Raw genomic sequence first — 21,301 nt, forward strand, 5'->3', positions numbered from 1 at the left:
AGAAGGTTTTTATTTTTTACATTGCTTGGAAGTTTATGCTCCTCATCTATTCTCTGTTGAAGGTGCCATTTATTAAAGGGCTCATACAGTATCTTTTGAATGGATATTCTCATATTTGCATGGGTTTATTGTTTACAGTGAAAAAGTGTTTTTCCAGAATGACATGTTTAAAAAGGTCGCCTCTGAAACGGCCCGTTCAGAACAGCTGCAGGTTTCTACGTAGAACCTTGCTTTTGCTGTAATCCACCAATCGTCATTCACCTCAGGCTGCCTTCTCGCACTCGCTTGTAGTCAAGTCATCAACATTTAAATTTACCATTCTGATACCTCCTGGCAACTCTGGCTTGTACATATAAGGCCGAAGGGGGAGGGGTTATGCGGTCAAACCAAATACTGTCTAACCTTGCCATGGCAAAAAGGAGAGAAACTTTACCAACGTGATTCAAAAAAACATTAAAATAATAGAAAATGGATTGTTTTGCTAAAATATGTCCCCTTTAAATATATATATTCTTCCTATTTTGTAAAGCGTTGACCAATAAATATAATTTTAAAAGGCTCACTAATGGAATGAAATGTGACCTGAGGAGGTATGAATGAATTTGATCTCTATTTAACGTTTGATCAAATGATGCAATTACATTTTTTAATCTAGTCATGCTCAAGGACATAATTGGACGATTTCGGAGTAGCTCGCAAGATAACTTTGGCCAGTACGGGGATCGAACCCGCGACCTTGGCGTTATTAGCACCACGCTCTAACCAACTGAGCTAACCGGCCACGCATTAACGTAAAGCTACGTACGTACAGACGCCTATTACAGTACAGGAAAGCCTCCGTTTATGTCAGTTTGAGCGCACCAGGTTCGTGTTTTTACATACTTTCATTTTGCATTTTCGCCCTCAACCAAAAATTCAGTTACAGTAAGCTATAAAACACGTACTTTAAAATTGTGAACGTGCCTTTCATAAGGGAAGCCAATGGGGTTAATACCCCATACAGTTACAGTGTATTTTTACACTGACCTACCTCCGGCTTTGCAACTTCAGCTCCGCATTTCATCAGTGCAGTAGATGTGTGTGTGTGCATGTGCTGCTGTGTATAAATTTAGTAACCTGCCGCTGAAACAGACTCCAGGTCAGCAGGAACACAGACGAGTGAGCAGGGTCAGTTACCTTCTCACACTCACACTTGTGCTGACTGACTCTGGCATGTACTGCTGTCATGAAGCCAATGCTGGTTCAACACATGCACGGGCATGGGTTAGAGCCAACACGTGTGTATACAGCAAATACACAAACACATACTGTAACATGTCTTTATATGGACGAGAACAATTTAAGCCAGTAATATAAATATAGTGAAATTAAAATAAACACAAAAAAGAGCTTGACCTTTCCATACAGGATGATGTAGCCTTGTTACTAAAATAGACTTGAAGGCGAGCCAGGGAGAACTAACACAAACAATATGTCAATCCCCATCCCCGCAGTCGTCTCCAGTGTGCCATGTTTCAAACAAAGCAAACCATGACATGAAATAAATGAGTTCCTCGCCCCACAAACATGCAAGGAATGGCCCTGATTGTACATGGTTTCACACTAAATCACATCAAAAGTCAGCCACTTCCTCTTATTTGAAGCTAATTTGTAGATCAAATAACTTCAAAGTCAATAAGAAATGTATGTTTCGAATTCTTCTTCAGAGGGAACTACAGAGAGAGGAAAAACACCACCAGACTTTTATTTAGAATCACTGATGAACATATGGCAGCCAGACATCCCTTTACAAAATAAAATGTACATCACTTTTCCATTATGTGATTCAAGCTGGTTATAGATTGAAGCCCAACATGTTTAAATGCTGAACAATGACTTGTATTCATACCTGAAAGAAGTGATGAAACAATCTGATGATAAATATAGCAATTTATTCTCAACCAGAGAGAAGTTGTTGGTGTAAGTGTTAATTTTTTAAAAGCAGTTCAGGCTATTTAGAGTTACACATGGTTGTACACTGTGGTTCATCATAGACTGTAGATAGATATTGATGTAGCTTCTGTGATATCACCCATTAATTTGTGGGTTACTCAGTTGAAGCCTCAATTTTAGCCTTTTGGCCGACACCATCTTGTTCTTTGGAGCCGAAGTGTTGATACTGAGACGAGCAATGGTGCTGGAGAGAAGCACAGTGTTTGCAAACGCCAAGTGAGCAGCTTGAAAGTTAAGGTGCACTTTAAATCAATTAACTGTGGTATATAATTTGGGATGCTAAATTAATACAGGCGTAAAGTGTGCGATAGTGGGAATTACGGCTCTTTGAAGGGAGCTGGATCTTATGGCTCCGTTCCATCGTTCTTTTTTTCCCAGACTCGTGAACATGCCTGCACTATGTTCTCCCGAGTCAACAAGCGCATATTTAAAATTCTGCACTTTTAAAATTTAAAAGGAAACAGCAGAATAAAGTAAGAACAATTAATCACAACATTGATTTGCCAATACTTTTACGAATGTATGGCTACAAAGTTGTAAACAAAAAAACAACTTGTCGGAGGGTTATAATGTTGTGGTGACATGCTTCCGCTGCATGTGACCTAGTACAGCGGAGTTGCAGTTGTAAAAAGCTGCCTGTGGTAATTCAGCATAAAGGGGAGTGGATCGAGGGCGGGCAGTGAAATGTGGGCACACCTATAAACAGAACGGCTCTCTCCTAGTTCCCATCGTTCGCACCAAAGAGTCGTTCAAAAGAATTGGAATGTTTGCGAACGTGACAACACGACTACCTGGAAAAATGAACACTGGACTCCTTGAGTGTCTTTTATTACAGCCAAAGACACTTTTCAGTTTGCCCAGGTAGCGATTTGTCAATCATAAGGTAGCCATGCCCATTTTTAGGAGGATCATTTAGACATTGATCGTCATGGTCTAATGAAGAAGACTCAAAAATGGCAATTGAGATGAACTCGTTAGAAAAATGTTTACTGAGGTAATAAATCAAGTGAGTCATTGTGGGGTCATTTTCTGCTAGACTCGCATACAATCGGACACTGTTTTTCAACCTGTGGAGTCTTCCCCTGCTGGTCATCAGAAATAATACGACACTTCTGCATTAGCTACACTTTTGAAACCCATAGGCTACGTTCACCTCTTATATACAGTCTATGGGTTAAAACAAATGTGAGCTGCATCCTCACATTCTGCTTATTTCCGTGTATGTGAATAGTTAATGTCAGGCCAAAGGAAACAGTCATACCCGTTTTCTTTTTGGCACAAATATGACACTGGCAAACGCCAAAGGCAACTATAACTAAATATTCAGCATCCTTGATTGAGGCCAGCCTGCTCTGTGAGGACCAACCTGAAATAAAGACTTGGAAATAAAAGAAGACTTAATTAGAAACAGCAAAATATTTATTCACCAGTCAAAACAACAACAAAACATGAGGTCTGAATACTGAAATCCACACGGTGATGCATGCTTACAGAGACTTCAGTTACCTGAAATAGTTTGTTTCCAGGCTACCTTTAAGTGCTAAAGCAGTATGGACATACTGTGCATACTACCATGTGTATTTCTACTGTGTGGGGAGGGTTTGTTAGGTTATCAATAAAACATAGGGACAGTGATTGGAAGCATATTTACTGCAAGCCCTCCTTTGAAATCAGACCCAAAATTATACACCGGGGGGGTTTGCTGAGAGCAAAAGAACAAAAAAGAATATGATACAACTCTATGTTTGACAGATTTAGAGGGATGAATCAACATGGAGAAGCAGTGTTAGTCACTGAACATAAATAGACAGGTCTTGGAGAAGAGCTTGCAGCATTCATGCAAGACGATTGGTTTCTTTTTGGTACGTCTTTATCAGGGAGCAGGAAGGAGGAAGTGTCTATCCAAACTTGTGTTCTCCCTCGGTACCGAGCAATCGAAAAAAGGGCGGCAGTGGTTGTAGTGGGTTATCAGTTCTCGAGGAAAGCCACGTAGTCAGTGAGTCTGGCCAACTGCTGCTCATTTGGAACCAATGAGACGGGGGGAGGATCTGTTGGGAGAGAGGAGGAGAGCGAGACAGAGGAGAAGTTGAGTCAGAGGGGGATTCCTTATTGTGCCAAGGACCATCGATCTTACATCCCTGTGGCTGCAGCCCACGTGTGCTAACTCAGAGAGACTCAGCAGGCCGCAGGTTTAAAGTTAACCCTGCTGTTGACATCAGAGCTCACTTCCCCCCCCCCGACCTGTTTAACCACTCTACCTACAGAGTCTCCCCATGTGTCTGTGAGACATTCAGCCTGGAGATCATTACAACACTTTATCCAAACCAGAATGATTTCCTGAAAGAGTTCCACTCCACAACCAAAACTGCCAAGAGCTATTAGGTACTGGTAACGCGGTGGCGGGGGGGAAAACAGCAGGCATGTGAGGATTAATGGTGAGGGGGTGAGCGTTTCGGCTGGACATGTGCGCAGCAGATGCTTCAGCAGTAAGGTCCAATATTTGCAAAGTGGAGGAAAGACAGGCCGCAACCTCCCTCCTGGACTGTTTGCATAAATTAGTAGGTTTCTATTACAAGATGGATCCATCCATGAGACTCTGGCTGCAGCACATGTGATGATGTGATAATAACATTTTGATATAATAGAGAACAGAAAAGTAGAAAAGAAAGGGACTGAATGAGGTAAGCTTTGGGAACACAGACATTAAAGGAAGGATTTAGCAAGAGCTTCTAAGAAAAAGGCAAATCACTCGTCTTTCATTTAGATTAAACTGACCCCTAAATCGCTGCTGTTAACTTTGTTTTATGTGTAATAAAATCTAGAAGGACAAGTAGCAGAAGGAGGGTGCAGGGTTACTCATGGGGATAAAACTGTTTGGGCAACACAACAGTTGTCTGATGATGGGCAGAAGTAAAAAGAGCAACACTGCCACCTACCTGGCTTTTTGGGCATCACCATCCGGGTAGCAGGGTCTGCCTGCCAGCCCTGGCTCACCACGCCTTTGGATGAAGACAGAGGTGGAAAATAAAGAGCCTCATCAGCAAACAAATGATGGCTTTGTAATGGGAAATAACAGCATTACGCCTCTGTGGAAATACTGCAACAATAGAGTTGTTTTTGTATGAAAAAACTTGGATGTTGGGTTTATTAATCTTACCCTTTACTGCCTCTTCCACAGAGTATCCCACAAAGGCTGCAAAGTCCTCTGCTGTGATGGAAGTGTATGCCTGGGCCACTAGACTGTACGCTCTTTGCCGTGTGCTCTCTGTAAAGGACACATGAACCAAAGAGATATTGATATCAGTTAGGTACATATAGAGTGCACACGTGGTAAACTGTACGCTTCTATTTAAAGTGAATACAGTACACCGCAGCAGACACTCACTGACAACATACAGACACATGAGCAGCATGTCACGTAAATATAACACGGTATTTAAGAGTCATGTTCTATGTAAACAGGGCTGCTAATTAGCAACAGCACCGCAAATAACAATTTATCAAGACAGACAGAGGGAGTTTCTGGAGCCAGGGGCTGGTTAAAAACAATACTGTCACAGTGTGCATGTGCTCAGAGTGCTGTGTGCACAGAGTGCTGTGTGTCTGATGCACAGAGTGCATGTGCACAGAGTGCATGTGCACAGAGTGCATGTGCACAGAGTGCATGTGCACAGAGTGCTGTGTGCCTGATGCACATTCTCATTATGAAAATAAGATAGCAAATGTTACAAAGATACACTTTTTATTTTTGCTCCTTGCAACTTAACCGCTGGCACTGCGACAAACGTGTTAGACTTCCTGAGAGACTTTCAAATGACTTTCTTGACTGTTGATGGATTCTCAAACTGACAGATTGTTAGACTGGAAAATATCTCCAACTTAACAGTGCTGCACATTAAATGAAATACATTTTGTCAAACAACAAAAAATCTAGTCATTTATTAATTATATATCGTTGTAGTACAACTATAGATTATTTTCAAGGCTTTGCCTAAACCTTACCTAAATATTTGGTGCCTAAACATCACAGAAACAGAACCGTTATGTTTCTGTGACGCTAAGCCTGCAGTTCAGTTAATAACAGTTAGTTTGCCTGATGAAGTTCGAGCTCCGTAACGTTGCAAGCAAATACATGTATTTTAAGTTCAGCGTGCGGGAGTTTATTTGCAAAGTTCACATAATTTAAAAGCTAGCGCCACCACATCCTGCCAAACCATGTTTAGGTGTGAAACGCATTGTTTTTAGGGGCTCTGGATCTTTTACAGTTAGGCAGTTTTATTTCGTTTTTTTAGTCAAATGTCAATTAAATGCTTGAATGTATTTGTAAATTTTTGTTGTTGTTTTTGCAAATTTAATTATTTTACTGACAGCAAGTCAAGTGTCCTCTCACAGCTCCAACTCCTCCCCAGCCCAAACAAGCACAAAGTCACAAACAACTTAACAACTCTGAGATGAGCTGGTTTTGCATTTAGATAAAATCAAGCCATTCAGAAGAAAGACTCAAAGTCGTCTGCCTTCAACTGCTTTTAGCATCTGGGTTCGCTTTAAATCAGATCGTGCATTTTGTTAGTTGGATTTCCTTTAGATGAACGTGTGAGCTTAAAACAGCAATCAAGATTTTCCATAATCAAAAGCACTTAAAAAGAGATCTTGTTAAATGAAGCATGCTTAAGTTGAATCATGGATACGTGCTGTGCAAAGCTTACACAACACACCACTGAAGACTTAATCAGCAGGCCCTAACTTAGGACAGCTTTGACGTTTGGGAAGCCTATTTATCAGGCCTGCCTTGACATGGTGCTGTAGTTTGTGGAGATAACATTAAGAGTGACAGGGCCTCAACACAGCATGGAGCCAAGTCCGCTCGCCATGTATCTGCTCCTGCAGCTATCACGTAAATGCCTCAGGGTTGCGGCCTTCAGTGTTTTATAACCTAGCAACGGTTTATGTGTACCAACAGTCATCCCCCAGCCTGCAGCAGCAGCTAGCAGCAGTAACAATAACAAGTCAGGGGGATGAGAAAAGACAGCTGTGAGGGGGAAGGCCAGAGATTTGTCAAGACTGCTTTCTGCTGTCCAAGAGGCTTCCTGTTCTCCCTGTTATTGTTCTTCTCCAGCAGGTGAAAGGACTGAAAATATGAACATGGAAAACTAGGTCAAAGAAAAGTTGAATTTGTGTTTATTAAACTATGTGATAATCAAAGTCATGGCTAATGAGTAATATCTGAGGTTTATCAGTCTACTATTAAATGAATGCATACTATGTGGTGATCAGAGAGAAGTGTAGGGTTTTATTGTCACTGTGGTTGTCTTACGATCGATAATTGACAGCTGAGGTAAACTGACTGAGTTGATCCCCCCCTCTGTAGTCAGTATAAAACCCCCATCCCCTTTTAAAGGGGGGATTCCCCTATTTTTAAAATGGGGGGACTATTTTTACAGATTTTCGGGTCTATATGACTAATGGGTATAAAAGGTATTGGAATTGCTCCAGCAGATCTCTGCTGCACGCAGCAGCAAATCGAGCTCTGATGGCTGCGTCAAATACTTCAGGGCATATGTGACCGCTAAAGGTTAGCATCCACCGACAGGCTCATATTGTTATTCTTAGTACCTCACAACATTATGGAAAGGCTGCTCACAAGAATAGATCTTTTTTTCAAGGTGATAAAATACATTGCTCTTTTAAAAACCACCAAACCTCTTTTTCAAGCGTGTCCTGGCCAAGACAGGCAGCATACACCATCAAAACGGCTGAGGCAGCTGCAGACCTGCAACTCCCTCCTTCTGTAAAATTATCTTGTCAGGAGAGCCTGGTGGCTTTGAGGGACACAATGATAACAGAGGTTTATTGTTCTAAAAAAAGGATTTGAAGGACCAGGATTCTGAAGCAATCCTTCCTGTAATGTTGTCAGACAGTTTTTATGACAACTAGCCGATTGTTGGCGAAAAAAAAGCTCTTTTAGTGCACGTATGCTGCAGCCATTTGTAGTCTTTTAGATCCCAACTTATGTAAAAAAGGGGATAGGTTTATAAGTACCAGAATCACCCTTTCATGCAAGCCATAACACACTTTATAGAACTTCTCTTCTGTGTTGGAAGAACTTTCTTGCACCTCACTGGCTGTAGATAAGAAAAGAAATGAGGACTCAGAGCAAATGTTCCCAGCACAGCCAAGCAGGTCAGCTCAAGGGGCTTTTTGAAACCCAGTCCCCAGGCAGACGTGTATTTTTACCACGGCCTTTTGACCGTTAGGAGATGACTTGTGTGGCAGCTGGACCGGCCTTTCTTAGTAAACTTTCTGACACTCCAGAGTTGGGTTGGAGCTGCTGAGCAAGACGTCCATGAGTGGGAGGACGGGAGTTTTTATGGAGGAGAAACAGGACCTGGCCTGTCCTTCCCTCACAGTCTATTCCAGGGCGGCTATCATTTCTCACCCTCTCACCTCTTAAAAATAGCCCCCACTTTTCACCGGCAAAGGCAAACAGACAGGACAAGGCAAGGGCTTTTATTTTTACATACAGCCTATTGCCAAGTAAGAGCAGTGGCAGACTGGGGGACATTTTGTTGAGACCAGAGTCTTTTGTATGCTCTGCTAACTTTGTGTTATAGTTGAGCAATAAAGAAAATAGATGTTCAACTTCATGCAGCTTTATTCCACTTTCCATTAAAGACAGATTTAGTGATTACAGGCAGAGGAGCTGATCACCAATTCAATACAAAGTTAGACAAAGTGAGAAAAATACAACTAATTCCACAAGCTACATATCAAGAACATGATGTGTGAGCAATCATCAGACATTCTCTATTTACACTCCGATCAAGATCTTTTTTCCATTTAACTGACTTGAAGTACAAAAGTATAAAAAGACATCAAGAAAAGGTACAACATTGAAATTAAATATTGCACTGAAAGTAAGGGCCAGTCATTTCAGCCCAAATCCACTGTAACCTTATTTTACTGAAATGCAGAGTCCCTGCCACAAACACTTGGGTCAACAACCTTCAAAAGCACAAATTACAGTATTTCCTACGAGTCCATAACAACTTCATTTCTCATTATTCCTCTTCTTCCTCATCCTCTGCATCTTCAAATTCATCATCTTCACCCACTCCAAAGTCCATTTTTCCCAGGACTGCTTCAACATGCTCTGTAGACAAAGTGAAGTGGTCCATCTTCTCAAAGCCTGGCTCTGGCCTCTCCTCTCCCAGTGAGTTTTTGGCTGCGTCTTTGGTCTGCGTGATGAGGCCCTTGGAGGCTAACAGAAACTCAGCAGCACCCCCCTGCTCCAATGCCCTCACAGCCGTATCTGTCAGCTCTGAACTGGACTGCAGCCGTTCACCATAACGTTGAGCCAGCGCCCGCAGAGCTGCCACCTTTTCATCCTGCTCTTTACCAATCTGCTCCAGGAGAATGGTCTTGCGGTCTTCCAGGACAGCATAAAGCAGGTCAAAGCGTTCAGCTAGCCCTTGCTTAGCACGCTGAGCGTTCTCCGTCACAGCACGGCAGGAGTCTTCCATCTGGTTGAGCAGGGCCTGCAGGCGCCCATTGCTGGACACCAGGGTATCAATAGCGTTACTCAGTTCTCCCTTCTGGGCCTGGTAAACACTTGGTAAAGCTGCCACTTCACAGTCCTTATGCTGACCAAACACTTTGCACATGGAGCAGGTGGGAACCTGGCAGGTCACACAGTAGATGTTGATTTTCTCATCCTCATGCTCCTGGCACATCGGTTCTTTGGATTCTTTCGGCTTCAGGGTGGTTTCTGTGCTTCCACTGTTGGTACCTTCTTGCTGCTGCTTATAGATGTCGATGATATTTTCTACCAACAGGTTGCGCTGGAGCCCGTGTACACCATGGCGGTCAAGCACAACCTCAAAGCGGCAGGTAGGACAGCGGAAGACACCTCCAGAAAAGCGGTATGGGTTGCGTGAGTCGTAGAGGTCACTGGCACAACTGCGACACAGGTTGTGCTGGCAGGGCAGGATGACCACCGGTTTGGTGAACATGTCCAGGCAGATGGGGCAGCTCAGCTGCTTCTCCAGGCTATCCATGGGGCTCGGGGGCCGAACCATAGATCCTGTCCTTTGGATGTCCATGACGGAAAAGTCTGCTTACAGGTAGACCAGTCAATGTCCCAATTCACAAGATAAAACTAAAAGCTTTCCTCTCTGTCAGTCGGTTATGAGAATGAAGGGCAGACTCTTCGACCTTTTCCCAGTGTGTGCTGTGAATAAGCGGATATCTATTCTGGCTGTCAGCTAGCAGCTCACTCCTTTATAGCAGCCTCACAGCTGGTGACATCTGATCCTGTCCACCAACCAGAGCATACATTCCTGCCTGCTTGCTGCCTTGGGATGTTTTCAAAGAAATGGCTCCCTCCTATCCAGTGCTGCATGTGTCACATGTCCCAGTGGGCATTGCGTCTCCCTCTATCAGTGACACAAGTGGAGGCTGAGCAGAGACAACCAGGGCCCATGTGACAGTTCAGAGAGGGATCTCAATACATTTTGTAAACAAGTCAATGTCAACATCCTCTGACACCTGTGTTGTTTGAATCCTTGTGGTTGTTGTCTTGTATCTAGTGTGCTACTTACGTAACCTGTTTTTTATTAAAGAAGTTAATCGTGTTTTTGATATTAAACAGAAGAAAGTTAATTATTAATTCTACCTTTATTGAATCACTTATTAAATAAAGTTGAAGTCTTTTAAGAAAAAAAACCTTTGCTGTTAAATTCTTGTCAAACTGATTTTCAAAAATGTTTTGTTATAAATTAATGTGTTGTGTTGTCAGTCAGTCAAATTCCCTCAATTTGTTTTGCATATTCTGTGTTATTTTTCTTATTTTAAAGCCAAATATTCATGATCAATATTCAAAATGCTATTTTTTTTGCACAAACAATGTATAGCGAGCAGTCTTTACTTTCACTCACTTTACTATGGAAATAATTTCTTTAGGATTTGTTGCCCTATTTAAAACTGGGTATTTTAAAACTATTTAAAAGAGTTAAATCTTCTCTTTTATAATTAGAACACTCTTTATTTACCAAATCCATCAAGAAATCATCATCAATGGTTGTGAGAGTGTCTTATGACATGCTGTCGTCAGCGTCTACTGCACATAAACACAAAGTACCGTCAACATGAGGGAGAAGCTATTCTTAAACTCTTGCACAAGATCACATGGTACATATTCCCCGACAACTGAGCATGAGGACAATAATTTCATGTGCGGATAATCCTCATAATGATGCAATAGATGTTAGAAAGTCACGTGTGGATCGAGACACTGAAATATTCAGATATTTACTTCCATGATGAGAGAGTATCAGTCCAAGTACATTAGAATACAATCTGACATCTTATTCACAGTACTGTGTTGCAGTAACATAAACTAGCCTTGATGATAGAGACTGGAAAAGAAAAATATAAAACTGTGAAATTCTGTCCCTAAATGTTCATGTTACTGAAAATGTTTATTTGGGCTTCTGGGTTGCATCATAGAGCTTTGTTTAGCTGGCGCCCCCTGCTGATGACGTCTTGCAGAGGCAATATAAATATTAAATTCACCCTAATGTCCCTAAGTGACAGTTTGCAACTGTTTTCCAAGAGAAAAATGTGAAGAGCATATAAACATTATGAAGAAATGTAGAATTAAGTATAATCTACACAACATGTGAAGTAATCAGTGTGAGAATTCACATGAGAGCTGATTGTGTTGTGGTTACCTCGAAGACCCTCCATCACCGGAAGGATATTCTCTGTCCACTGGAAAGCTGCAATGGCTGCGTAGACCCCTGGAAAGTCACGCTGCCATATGCGTTGGCCAACTGCCCAAATAGCTGCTAGTTCAGGGTTTGCCTGCACACAACAACAGGAGAAGCATTTCAAAAACTTTCAGAATGCTACATTTGTTTTTCATGCTACTTTGAAGAGCAGTCACACCCAAATACCTAGGATATTGAATCAGTGGTTAAAGTTCTGATGGGTATGGTGTTTATGCACATGAGGCTTATAGGAGATCAGGCTTCATCTCAGCTTCCAAAAAGGAATTATAATCTTAGCAATAACATTGTTCAATTTATTATCATAAAGTTGACAGTTATAAGCAAAACAAAGCCACCCTGGTTGTCCCGGCAGGTACAGACTGTGTCCCATTAGGACAGAAGACATGGTTGGCAAATCTTCCCATGGTGATGAAATGTAAACATTTAAGCAATCAATTTAAGCAAACTCAAGACCCCCGAAAAAATTTGGTTATGTTAAAGTATCAAATGATGTGTTCAACATAATAACATGGCTTCCTGCTGATGTCTGACATTAAGCTTTGCTTGATTTATCAGACTCATCCTCATTATTTACTGTTAAGTCAGGTACATCAGAGATCAATAAAAAAGGAAATGTTGGAAATTGTAATTGTTATAACATTCATAACAATTTATAAAACACAATATTTAAACATACTTATAAATTGTAAATATGTAGATAAGTTAACCAGCATAATGAAGCGGCACAAACAGGACAATCACATGTATCATACTAAGATTGGTGTATCTAGTTCTTCCTTACGGTCTACATATGTTTTGACATGCTTACCGCTTTTATAGCTTGGGGAATCCTTTTCCAGAGATACCGGCCATTATTCCTGTTTAATCCAGAGCAACAAGTTAGACACTACACAGAATAAAGTTATTAGCAGTGATACAACGCAGTAGACTTAGAATAGTTCTGTAGTTTTCCACATATATATTCATTACTAAACTAAATGTTATATTTGTAAACCCATCCATTTCTATCACTTGTTGCCGGAGGGCAACCACTACAGTTCTTATAGTCCCAGAATAGACAGTAGTAGTAGTCTGGTAGACAGTAGCTTAGTCTACAGGGACTTGGCTTGGGAACCGGAGGGTCGCCGGTTTAAGTCCAGGTACAGACCAAGTATGGAATTGGGGCTGGTAGCTGGAGAGGTGCCAGTTCCTTTCCTGGACATTGCCGAGGTGTCCTTGAGCAAGAATCCCCAACTGATCAGGGGCCTCCTCACTCTGACATGTCTCCATTAATGCATGTCCATAAGGTCCTGTTTGTGCTTGTGTGTATTTCGGGACTATGTTCGTGTAGCATGTTTGTAATAACAGAGAGATTAATAAAGTATATCTTCTTCTTCAGTAGTCTTCTTTCACTTTGAATGAGGAAGATAGGTTGAGGATGTGTGTGGTATGAGAACTTTATAAAGATGGAGGATTACTTCATATTACAGCTGCAATTTTATTGCCATTTCTGAAAGTGACAAAGTTGTAATTTTGTTACTTTCTGTCTTCCGTAGTTCTTGTGCATGTATGCTACATAAGGCAAAACAAATCTTTATGACACAGAAAGCTCAAGAGGAAAAGAGGCATTCCAACTGTTTGAGAAGTTATAAGTGTTAATTTAGGATGTTGTATATTTCTTTGCTTCTAATTCAACCACTAAAGAAATAAAAACTTAAATAAAAAACAAACAAACAGAAAAGTTGTTAATGAGTCCATGTCTTTCCATAAATAACCTCATGGAAAGAGAGCCAGGTAGTAAAGACTTACAAGTCATTATGAAGTAAATAGAGCGAGAGCAGCTGAGCGTAGACCTGAGGTGTTGGGATGCCCCCTGGAGCCTGTTCAAAACAAATGCAGGTGTGAGATCAAATCTTGAAGCTTAGAATAAGCAGAGCACTAAGATATCGTTAACTCTCAAAATACTGTATGTTGCCTATTAAAAAGATTGTATACATTTGCATTAGCTACGTGACTGTAACTACAGACTGTATCCCGAGAGCCAGTACAAGCCGTGCAGTAAGTTATGTTATTGTTTTCCTTAGCTTCTGCTAACGCACATAACGACATTTGTTCATTAACTTACCCCACATGTGAGAAGGTAAATGAGAAGGTCAGCCCAAGGTTGCCAATAACAATAACTTTGAGATTATGACAAACTGTGTATCACAATAATGTTGTATAAGCATTTACAATGTTTACCAAAAAAGTTAGGGGATCTCTGGTCATGTAGGTTAGCTAACTAGCTCTCTGCTACGTGCTGCTAACAGAAGTCTGAACAGAGGCTAACGCCATTACTTGAAAATGAAGCGTAATTTTTTTGGCATTGTTAGAATGACACTGGTTCATTTAATAACTAACTCGCAGCATAAGTTAATTTAACGTGCTAGACGGAAGAATTAGCATGAGAGCACAGATAACCGGCGAGCTTCCTAGCCATAACGCTAGCCTTAACCGGTTGTGAGCTAAGCAATTGACAGTTACCACTCAACCAAGCACCGTCAAACATAAAGCTTGAATGACAATATTTAATGTCGTATCTCGTACTTACCTCGAGCTCTTGAGCTTCACACTGTTCTAATAATTTATCAAAATTTTCCTCCATAATCACAGCAGTAGGCATGATGATGCCCAACTGTTGCACAGGAAACGTCTTCTTCTTCTGTATAAATGCAGTAGTATGGCAACATGTCACGGGTGTTGCTGCCCTCTCCTGGATGCAGCACAAATGACAATGTATTGTACAGAACACCTCTTGGATTGTAGCTTTTGAGATGTAAAACTACCTAAGTATCAGCTATGCCATTGTGCGATACAACAGAAAATATTACAACAATAAACTAATAACTCATTCAGTTATTATTACTAATAAGAAATTAAGCAGATGTATTGAATTTATTTCCCCTCAATTAAACAACGAAAACCTTTGTACTGAAAAAAAAATATTTTTTCTTACAAAGTAGAAACGTATTTTTTTTTTGTCATGACTGCCTATTGAGCTGTCTGCAGATCCGTTGAGGGTTTATTTATTCATGTATTTTAATTTTTACAGATATGCCTCTCTCTATTCTTGATTCAAACGTGAAAATGGAGAGGTAATTCTCTGGACCTTAAAGGGCCACTTCGCCAATTTTCAACCTCAGTCCTATCATGTTATTATGGGTGAACTAATGCCATTATGTTAGAAAAAAAATGCACTTTCATTCTGTGCCTTTGGAGGACGCTATCCGCTTCTCCAATGGGCCCTGGAAAACATCCGCCAGACTACGTAAAACGCCTCATTTGGCGGAGGGAGGCGCCAGGGAGCTCGCTAAACTACACTTCCTCAATCTAGGACGCCCGCCTCCGATGTCATGTCTCGTTCAGAATCGTCAGGTTTGAAATGTAGACTGTAGACCTGAATATTTTTTCGGCAATCCAAATTCTGTCCCGCTCTGAGCCGTTGCCTGCAGAAACGGTAGTATTTCACTCCAGCGTCTCTCGCTGGGCCGTTCCTTCCAGAGGGAGGGGCGCAATGCACGCTGGGTGTTGTAGGAATATAGAATGAGCGAAACCACGAGCTGTTTGTACAACTTTCTCCACAGCTATGGCGCCAATTTCAAATATTATTGCTTCTATCGATTACAGAGAACACCAGCTTTGACTGACTGTTTTTTTTCCAGGGGAGAACTGATCCTTGAAGTGGTTTTGGCTTTTGGTCCTGTCTTAAAGTCCCTTTTAAAACACTTTTACTCAGCAGTTAAGTGTTGGCCTGCATTCAACACCAGGCTAAGCAATGTCTTACCCTTTCTTACATTCTTAAAAGTTCTAAATGATAGCTACCTGCATTGTGTGTGAATGCAGTGCTAAAACTAAACATATATATACAATATAATTATGGTGTATGATCTATTTTCTAAAACCTGAAAACTAAACGAATAAGCCTGCTAATATGAGGTCACTGTAATTAACAGTTAGACCTGGGCTGAACCAAACTTTTCTAATGTTGTGGTGGTCCAGTCATTTTCAGAGAAAGCTGTGAGTTTAGTTTTATTCTATGATTGCCTTTCTACCCAGGGTTTTACAGAGTGTTTCCTTCAGCTGATTTTATGAGAAGTTACGAAAACCTTTGTGAAGGATTCAGTCTGCTCTGAGTAAACTTCTGAACTGAGAATGCCTCCCTCCGTAGATCCACTAATGATCCTCTGCTGCCTGCCAATGCTGGGGATTTCTGTGTTTTAATCCTTGTTGATCTCTCCACTTGCTTTGATGCTGTTGACGACTTACTGTAAAGCTTTTCCTCCACTTTGAAAGAATAGTTTGGCACCACAGGCAGTTTATGCTATAATGAGCGTTTTCTAAATTCTCTTCCATCTGAACAGAAAGTGTGGGAGTTTTATTTTGCGAAAGCCTCATTTCAGACGGCCCTTCAAAATAATGTCACACCTGCTGTTTAAATCGTATTTTATATTCACTTTTATTGTGATGCCGCAATTTAAAGACATGTCTCATTCCATTTCCTCAAGGTAATAACTTAAATTTGAACTTTTATCATCTGCAATTTCAAGCAGAGTGGCACAGTTACACCATATATTTGATTTTTTAAATATCCCAGAGTTGCAACATGACAGCTTCCGGAAATACAAAGTATTTCTGTGTAACCATTCCACGCTGCTAATAGTTTTATGCGTTCTATGATTTTTTTTACATCTAAGTTATTGTGTAACCTCCTGTTCACAAGCAGCATCTTCAACAGTCAAGCCTCTGATTAAGATATGTAACAAAGCCATAAAGATTTTAGACAGGAAGCCGATAAGATCACATCACTGTGATGTTCTAAAAAGATTAAATATGTTAAGTTTTGATAATTTTATTAAATTTGCTGATCTAAAACTTCTCCATAAATGCTTACATCATCAGGCTCCTCAGGTGCTCAGTGACCTCGTGGTCCCACTGAGACTATCAGGGTCTGTAACACGTGGAGCATCTAATGGAGATCGTAAGCTGCCCTTTCGTAAGTTATCACTTGGATGAAGCGCTTTTTCTGTTCAGGGGATCAATGTGTGGAATGCCTTAAAAAAACAAAAAACACTTTAACTTTAAACTTTATTATCCCAGAGGGGAAATTCTTTTTCACAGACTGTACAAACATACATAGACTCCAAATAAACATTGACAAAGTATACAGCCACTGTGCAAAACAAGGCAAAACAGAAACAAGACATAACGCTCTCAGCGGGGCCTGTTGTTCAGGGCCGCTATCACTGCAGGAATCAGGCTTTTCCCAAACCGAGCTTTCCTGCACCTTAAAGTCCGGTACCTGGTCCTTAAGGGCAGCGGGGTGAGGTGGTCGTGCAGTGGATGTGTAAGGTGCTGTTCAATTGTCTTTGCAATGCGTGTAATGGCCCTGTTATTGCAGTCTGTGAGATTGGGTGTGGGTAAACCAATGATTTTTGCAGCAGTGTTGGTGATGCGTGTTAATTTAGTCCGGTTTCTAACAGAGAGCATGTTGTAAAAGCAGGTGGAGCAGTACAGTACCTTAAAGGCCCATCTAGGGACGGGCATTGCTAATTAGGCAAGGCTATAAAAGCTGTAGTGTGTGGCGTCGGTTTACTTGCTTCATACTTGTCCCTTCACAAATAAACCTTAAGGAAAAGTCAAAATAAACTCATCCATCAGTCACTACATAGCAGCTTCTTTGCAATGTTTTTCTATTCATGCATATCTACTCTAACATATTATTATAGTATCAGACTTTGGTACATATATTTCTGCATATTTATTACCTCATCCATTCTGTGCAATTATGTCTGTGCAATTGCTTCTCATGTGCAGTTGTTATTTATTCTGCAATATTTCACTCTATTAATCAGCCAGATCAGCATGATACACACCGTGTGTGTTTGACTTTTTTTTGTACAAAACAGTGTGTATATTTATTATTCATATTATTATTCTATTTTATTGTCTTTTTGTCTTGCATTTTTTTTATCCATCGCTTGTTTAACCCTGTCCTTTACTTTAAGCTGTTGTAACAAGTGAATTTTCCCCCAATGGGGGATCAATAAAGCCTGTCCAGTCCAGTCCAGTCCAGTCCAGTAGACAGGCTTAGGGCAGGTGGTAGCTGTAGATGTGTAAACCAAATGTTCAGTTTGTTGTTCTTTCAGACCAACCAAGGACATATCAGTGATATCAAACCATTTCTGCTCGAAATAACTCCCGTCTACTTTTTTTTTTTTTTTCTTCCAAGACAAAATAATAACTGACATTTTGGCACAGTTTTCAAAACCTTATCAAACACTGGAACATTTGGACTTTAGGGTTACTGGTCTTTTTGTTCAAGTTCATAGTAATGTGAAGCCTAGATTGTGTTGTTTGTGTGACTTTAAAATAAAGCCTGTGATCATTCACTGAATAAACCTTACCCCCTCTCGCACACACGTTCGAAGAAGTAAATTCTAGTGCATCAATGTGCAATGACATATGTCACCACTTGCGAGCAGCATTGCACAGTTGTACAGTTTCTACCAGGCAACGCTTCGATCTTCCTGTTTGTCATTAATAATATTACTTTTTGTACACTGTAAGTAAAGATATATTTGTGATCTGCTGCCACATTAAGAACCATCCAGACCTCTCGGAGAGTCTGGGACAGGAGTGTGTGTCAGGGTGTGTTAAACCTCTTGAATTGCCTTGCTGAAAGGTGCTAAACACAATTTATGTCCTCCAATATGTTCCGCTATATTGGCAATAAAACAGTCCGATCATGCAGACCCTTCATCTAATACTTGGATTAAAATATTCTACAACAAACCCAGCGATTGTTAAAGACGCTGCCATGAGGCTCGTGTCACATCCTCAATAATTCAGGAATCTTGAGACGTGACTCCCTGTTGTGTCACAGGCTAATGGAGACGATCAGAGGCATGCAAAGCGCTGGAGGAACAGTTTAAAAATCCTGAAACAGAATCCCTGAGACACAAATTAATCAAACGTTACCATTAAAGTCTTTCCTCTCTGCAGAGTGGAATCTAAAACTACGAACCGGCCTTGAGCAGCCTCTTTGTGTCGACGACGGATCAGAACTTTATAAACATGATGACAGAACAAAGTCAGCTGTTTATAAAAGTGAATGCTACTTATAGGTTCAAAAGTTTTTAATTGGCATAAATCGCAGTAGACTGTAACAGTTGTTACGTCACTCTGCTCAAAGACACCAGACTCCATTGACAAAACCATTAATTTAACCTTGCAGATGAGAGGATGTGGTTCTCTTCTGCCTCTATCAGTTATCTTGTTTGTGTTAATTTGGGACTTTGGTGTTTGAAAAGTTTAATTCAGAAACAACAAATGTAACAAACAATAACACAGGAAAAAGTTACCAATCAAGGCAGCAGTAGAAAAGCGACTCCTGTGTTCTGCAAAGTAAAATCACTTTATTTGTCAATGGAGTCTGGTGACTTTGAAGAACTCAAGTTTTTGGTTTCAAAAAAAGCACCTGACTCTTTAACAAAAAGGTCTATCTCTGTCGGGATAATGTTGTCAGACACTTCTGAGCCTTTCAGTGACAGAAACAAGCACTTCTGTATGTGGATGCACCTCGATTGGGCACATTTGACTCTAAGTTGCAGCCATTAGAGCCTGTTTTGCAGCTCCTAGCTAGAGCAATCTACTGGAGCAATTCCACTACTTTTAGACCTAACTGTCATTAAGACCCCAAATGACCCTTTAAGCTCTGTTAATCAGCCGCACAGTCTGCAGCATCACTTGAATTCCTATTATCTTGTGGAGCTCCCCATCCAGGCTTTCCCCACTGGGAACTCTACTACTTACGTAGTCTACAGCACTCTCACAGTTCACTTCATATACATCTCTGTGTGTGTTTCAGAGAGGCAGAGAGGGTGAACGAGAGCTAATGAGCATTTTCTTCTCACACTGATTGATTAACGCAAACGACCGAATGTTGAGGGGTGAGGGAAAATGCTGCCTGAAGTATCTGATTGTCTAAAATAGAAGTCAAGACACTATAAATGGAACAATTTAATTTACACCTAAAAACTGTTATGCATGTTTATCACTGTATAGAGAAGAGGAAGTGTTTTTCTGATCTTTAAGTTGTACACAGGAGCTATTGAGAGGCATTTCTCGGTGCCTTCACTGGCAAACAAAGTAAGTTGAGCTGTTACATAATGATGTATGAAATGGAAATCTTTCTGCTGAAAAAAACCCATGTGGCAATTTTGCTAAGTAAAGACGTTTATCTCTTGGGATTATAAGGTTATAAAAGAACCATGTTACATCCCTGTGTGACTGAGCGCTTGCTTTTATAAATGAATTTTTTCTAAGGACAATAAACACGATCACCATCTGCTGCTGCTACTTCTGCTGCCACTGGGACTTATTGACAACATGTGCAGGAAACTGTATTGCCTGTCATTATAAAATGAATGCTTCCCTGTAATATGTATCTTTTTTGCAGGATTTACAGGAATTCTTTTACAGGATTATGTTTATTCTTAGTTCCTGTTTCATGTTAATCTTGCCCATTCAGTTCTGTGTTGTAGAAAAGCATCATATCCTCTTGACAGTGTCATCTCAGCACGTTGTTTCTGTGCTTTGACGATTGTTCTTGGGTGTTTGGTTGTAATGCCGTGACAATTATCTGCACTCAGCATCCACTTGTTGAATGGCGCTCTGCACTGTGATTTGGGGCCTGCTTATCTGATTCAACCACTTGTTAAACTGCCTGCATCATTGTGGTTTCCAGATTTCGCTCCCCTCTTCAATCAGACGTACTCTAAACAATTTTCCACCACAGCTGGACGGAAAGCCGCCATTTAGGTAAGAATGGTCCAACTAAAATGTTTTTGTGCCACTATAGTGACACCTTTTTAAGGTCAAAGCGTAGTTATGACAGATAAGAGGTTGTATTGATAAGGTTTGGATAAGTCTTTGCTTCTGCTGAGAGTGTTCAGTGTGACAGTCTCTACGCGGCAGAGGTGCAGATTTTGGCCAGAATACCCCGGAAACAGGATTTTAATTACCAGCTGCAAAATATGAGTCAATAGTAAATATATTGTTATGTAATGGTTTTATGATATGGTTTTTTTGTGCATTATTATTACATTATATTACATTATATTAGTGGCTGCAACGTCAGCACAGAAGCTCTTGTTTGCCATACAGACACACAAGGTAGCCTCTGTTGAGGGCCTGTTTCAAGGTCCCCTATTGGGTCTTTTTACGTTGTTTTTTTTCTTCCTTTCAACAGGTGTGTTTTAAGATAAGATAAGATAATCCTTTATTCGTCCGACAACGGGGAAATTTACAGTGTTACAGCAGCAAAGTGGATAGTGCAACATTACAATAAAGGGCACATACAAATAAGTAAGTACGGCCCACATTCTTTTTCTCCCTCCGTGACCCAGGAAGCAGCATTCATTCTGTTTGTATCATGTTACCCTTTTGTTTTACGTTAAGTCTGTTTTAAGGTACCCTGTTTGAGGTACAGGTAGCATCTGTTA

General features: G+C 40.7%; 2 protein-coding genes and 1 non-coding gene across 3 annotated transcripts; all 3 read right to left on the bottom strand.

Annotated features, from left to right (window-relative positions):
• Positions 1-707: 707 nt before the first annotated feature.
• Positions 708-781, bottom strand: trnai-aau (transfer RNA isoleucine (anticodon AAU)). Its single transcript has one exon. It is a non-coding gene; the product is annotated as a tRNA-Ile (tRNA).
• A 2,612-nt stretch (positions 782-3,393) lies between these two features.
• On the bottom strand, positions 3,394-14,446 carry cops8 (COP9 signalosome subunit 8). Its single transcript, XM_069663584.1, has 7 exons — positions 14,350-14,446; positions 13,569-13,639; positions 12,589-12,637; positions 11,721-11,853; positions 5,150-5,257; positions 4,929-4,991; positions 3,394-4,040 (listed from the first exon to the last, which is right to left on the bottom strand). The coding sequence occupies exons 1-7, from the start codon at positions 14,419-14,421 to the stop codon at positions 3,961-3,963; spliced, it is 576 nt and encodes a 191-aa protein (XP_069519685.1). The 5' UTR covers positions 14,422-14,446; the 3' UTR covers positions 3,394-3,960.
• Positions 8,633-10,437, bottom strand: trim63b (tripartite motif containing 63b). The gene has a single exon (XM_069663583.1). It carries the CDS (start codon positions 10,089-10,091, stop codon positions 9,051-9,053), a length of 1,041 nt encoding a protein of 346 aa, XP_069519684.1. The 5' UTR covers positions 10,092-10,437; the 3' UTR covers positions 8,633-9,050.
• Positions 14,447-21,301: the final 6,855 nt, after the last annotated feature.

The sequence above is a fragment of the Semicossyphus pulcher genome, unplaced genomic scaffold (genome assembly GCF_022749685.1).
Source record: "Semicossyphus pulcher isolate SPU_LCO1_2020_fin unplaced genomic scaffold, fSemPul1.0.p SCAF_15, whole genome shotgun sequence".
NCBI lineage: Eukaryota > Metazoa > Chordata > Actinopteri > Labriformes > Labridae > Semicossyphus > Semicossyphus pulcher.

Excerpts from the sequence above, each read along its gene's own strand:
- trim63b (XM_069663583.1), bottom strand. The coding sequence starts at position 10,091 with ATGGACATCCAAAGGACAGGATCTATGGTTCGGCCCCCGAGCCCCATG.
- cops8 (XM_069663584.1), bottom strand. The coding sequence starts at position 14,421 with ATGCCTACTGCTGTGATTATGGAGGAAAATTTTGATAAATTATTAGAA. Across the intron at positions 12,638-13,568 it reads TATTTACTTCATAATGACTT|GAATAATGGCCGGTATCTCT; the intron begins GTAAGTCTTTAC and ends TGGATTAAACAG. Across the intron at positions 4,992-5,149 it reads TGTGGAAGAGGCAGTAAAGG|GCGTGGTGAGCCAGGGCTGG; the intron begins GTAAGATTAATA and ends CTTCATCCAAAG.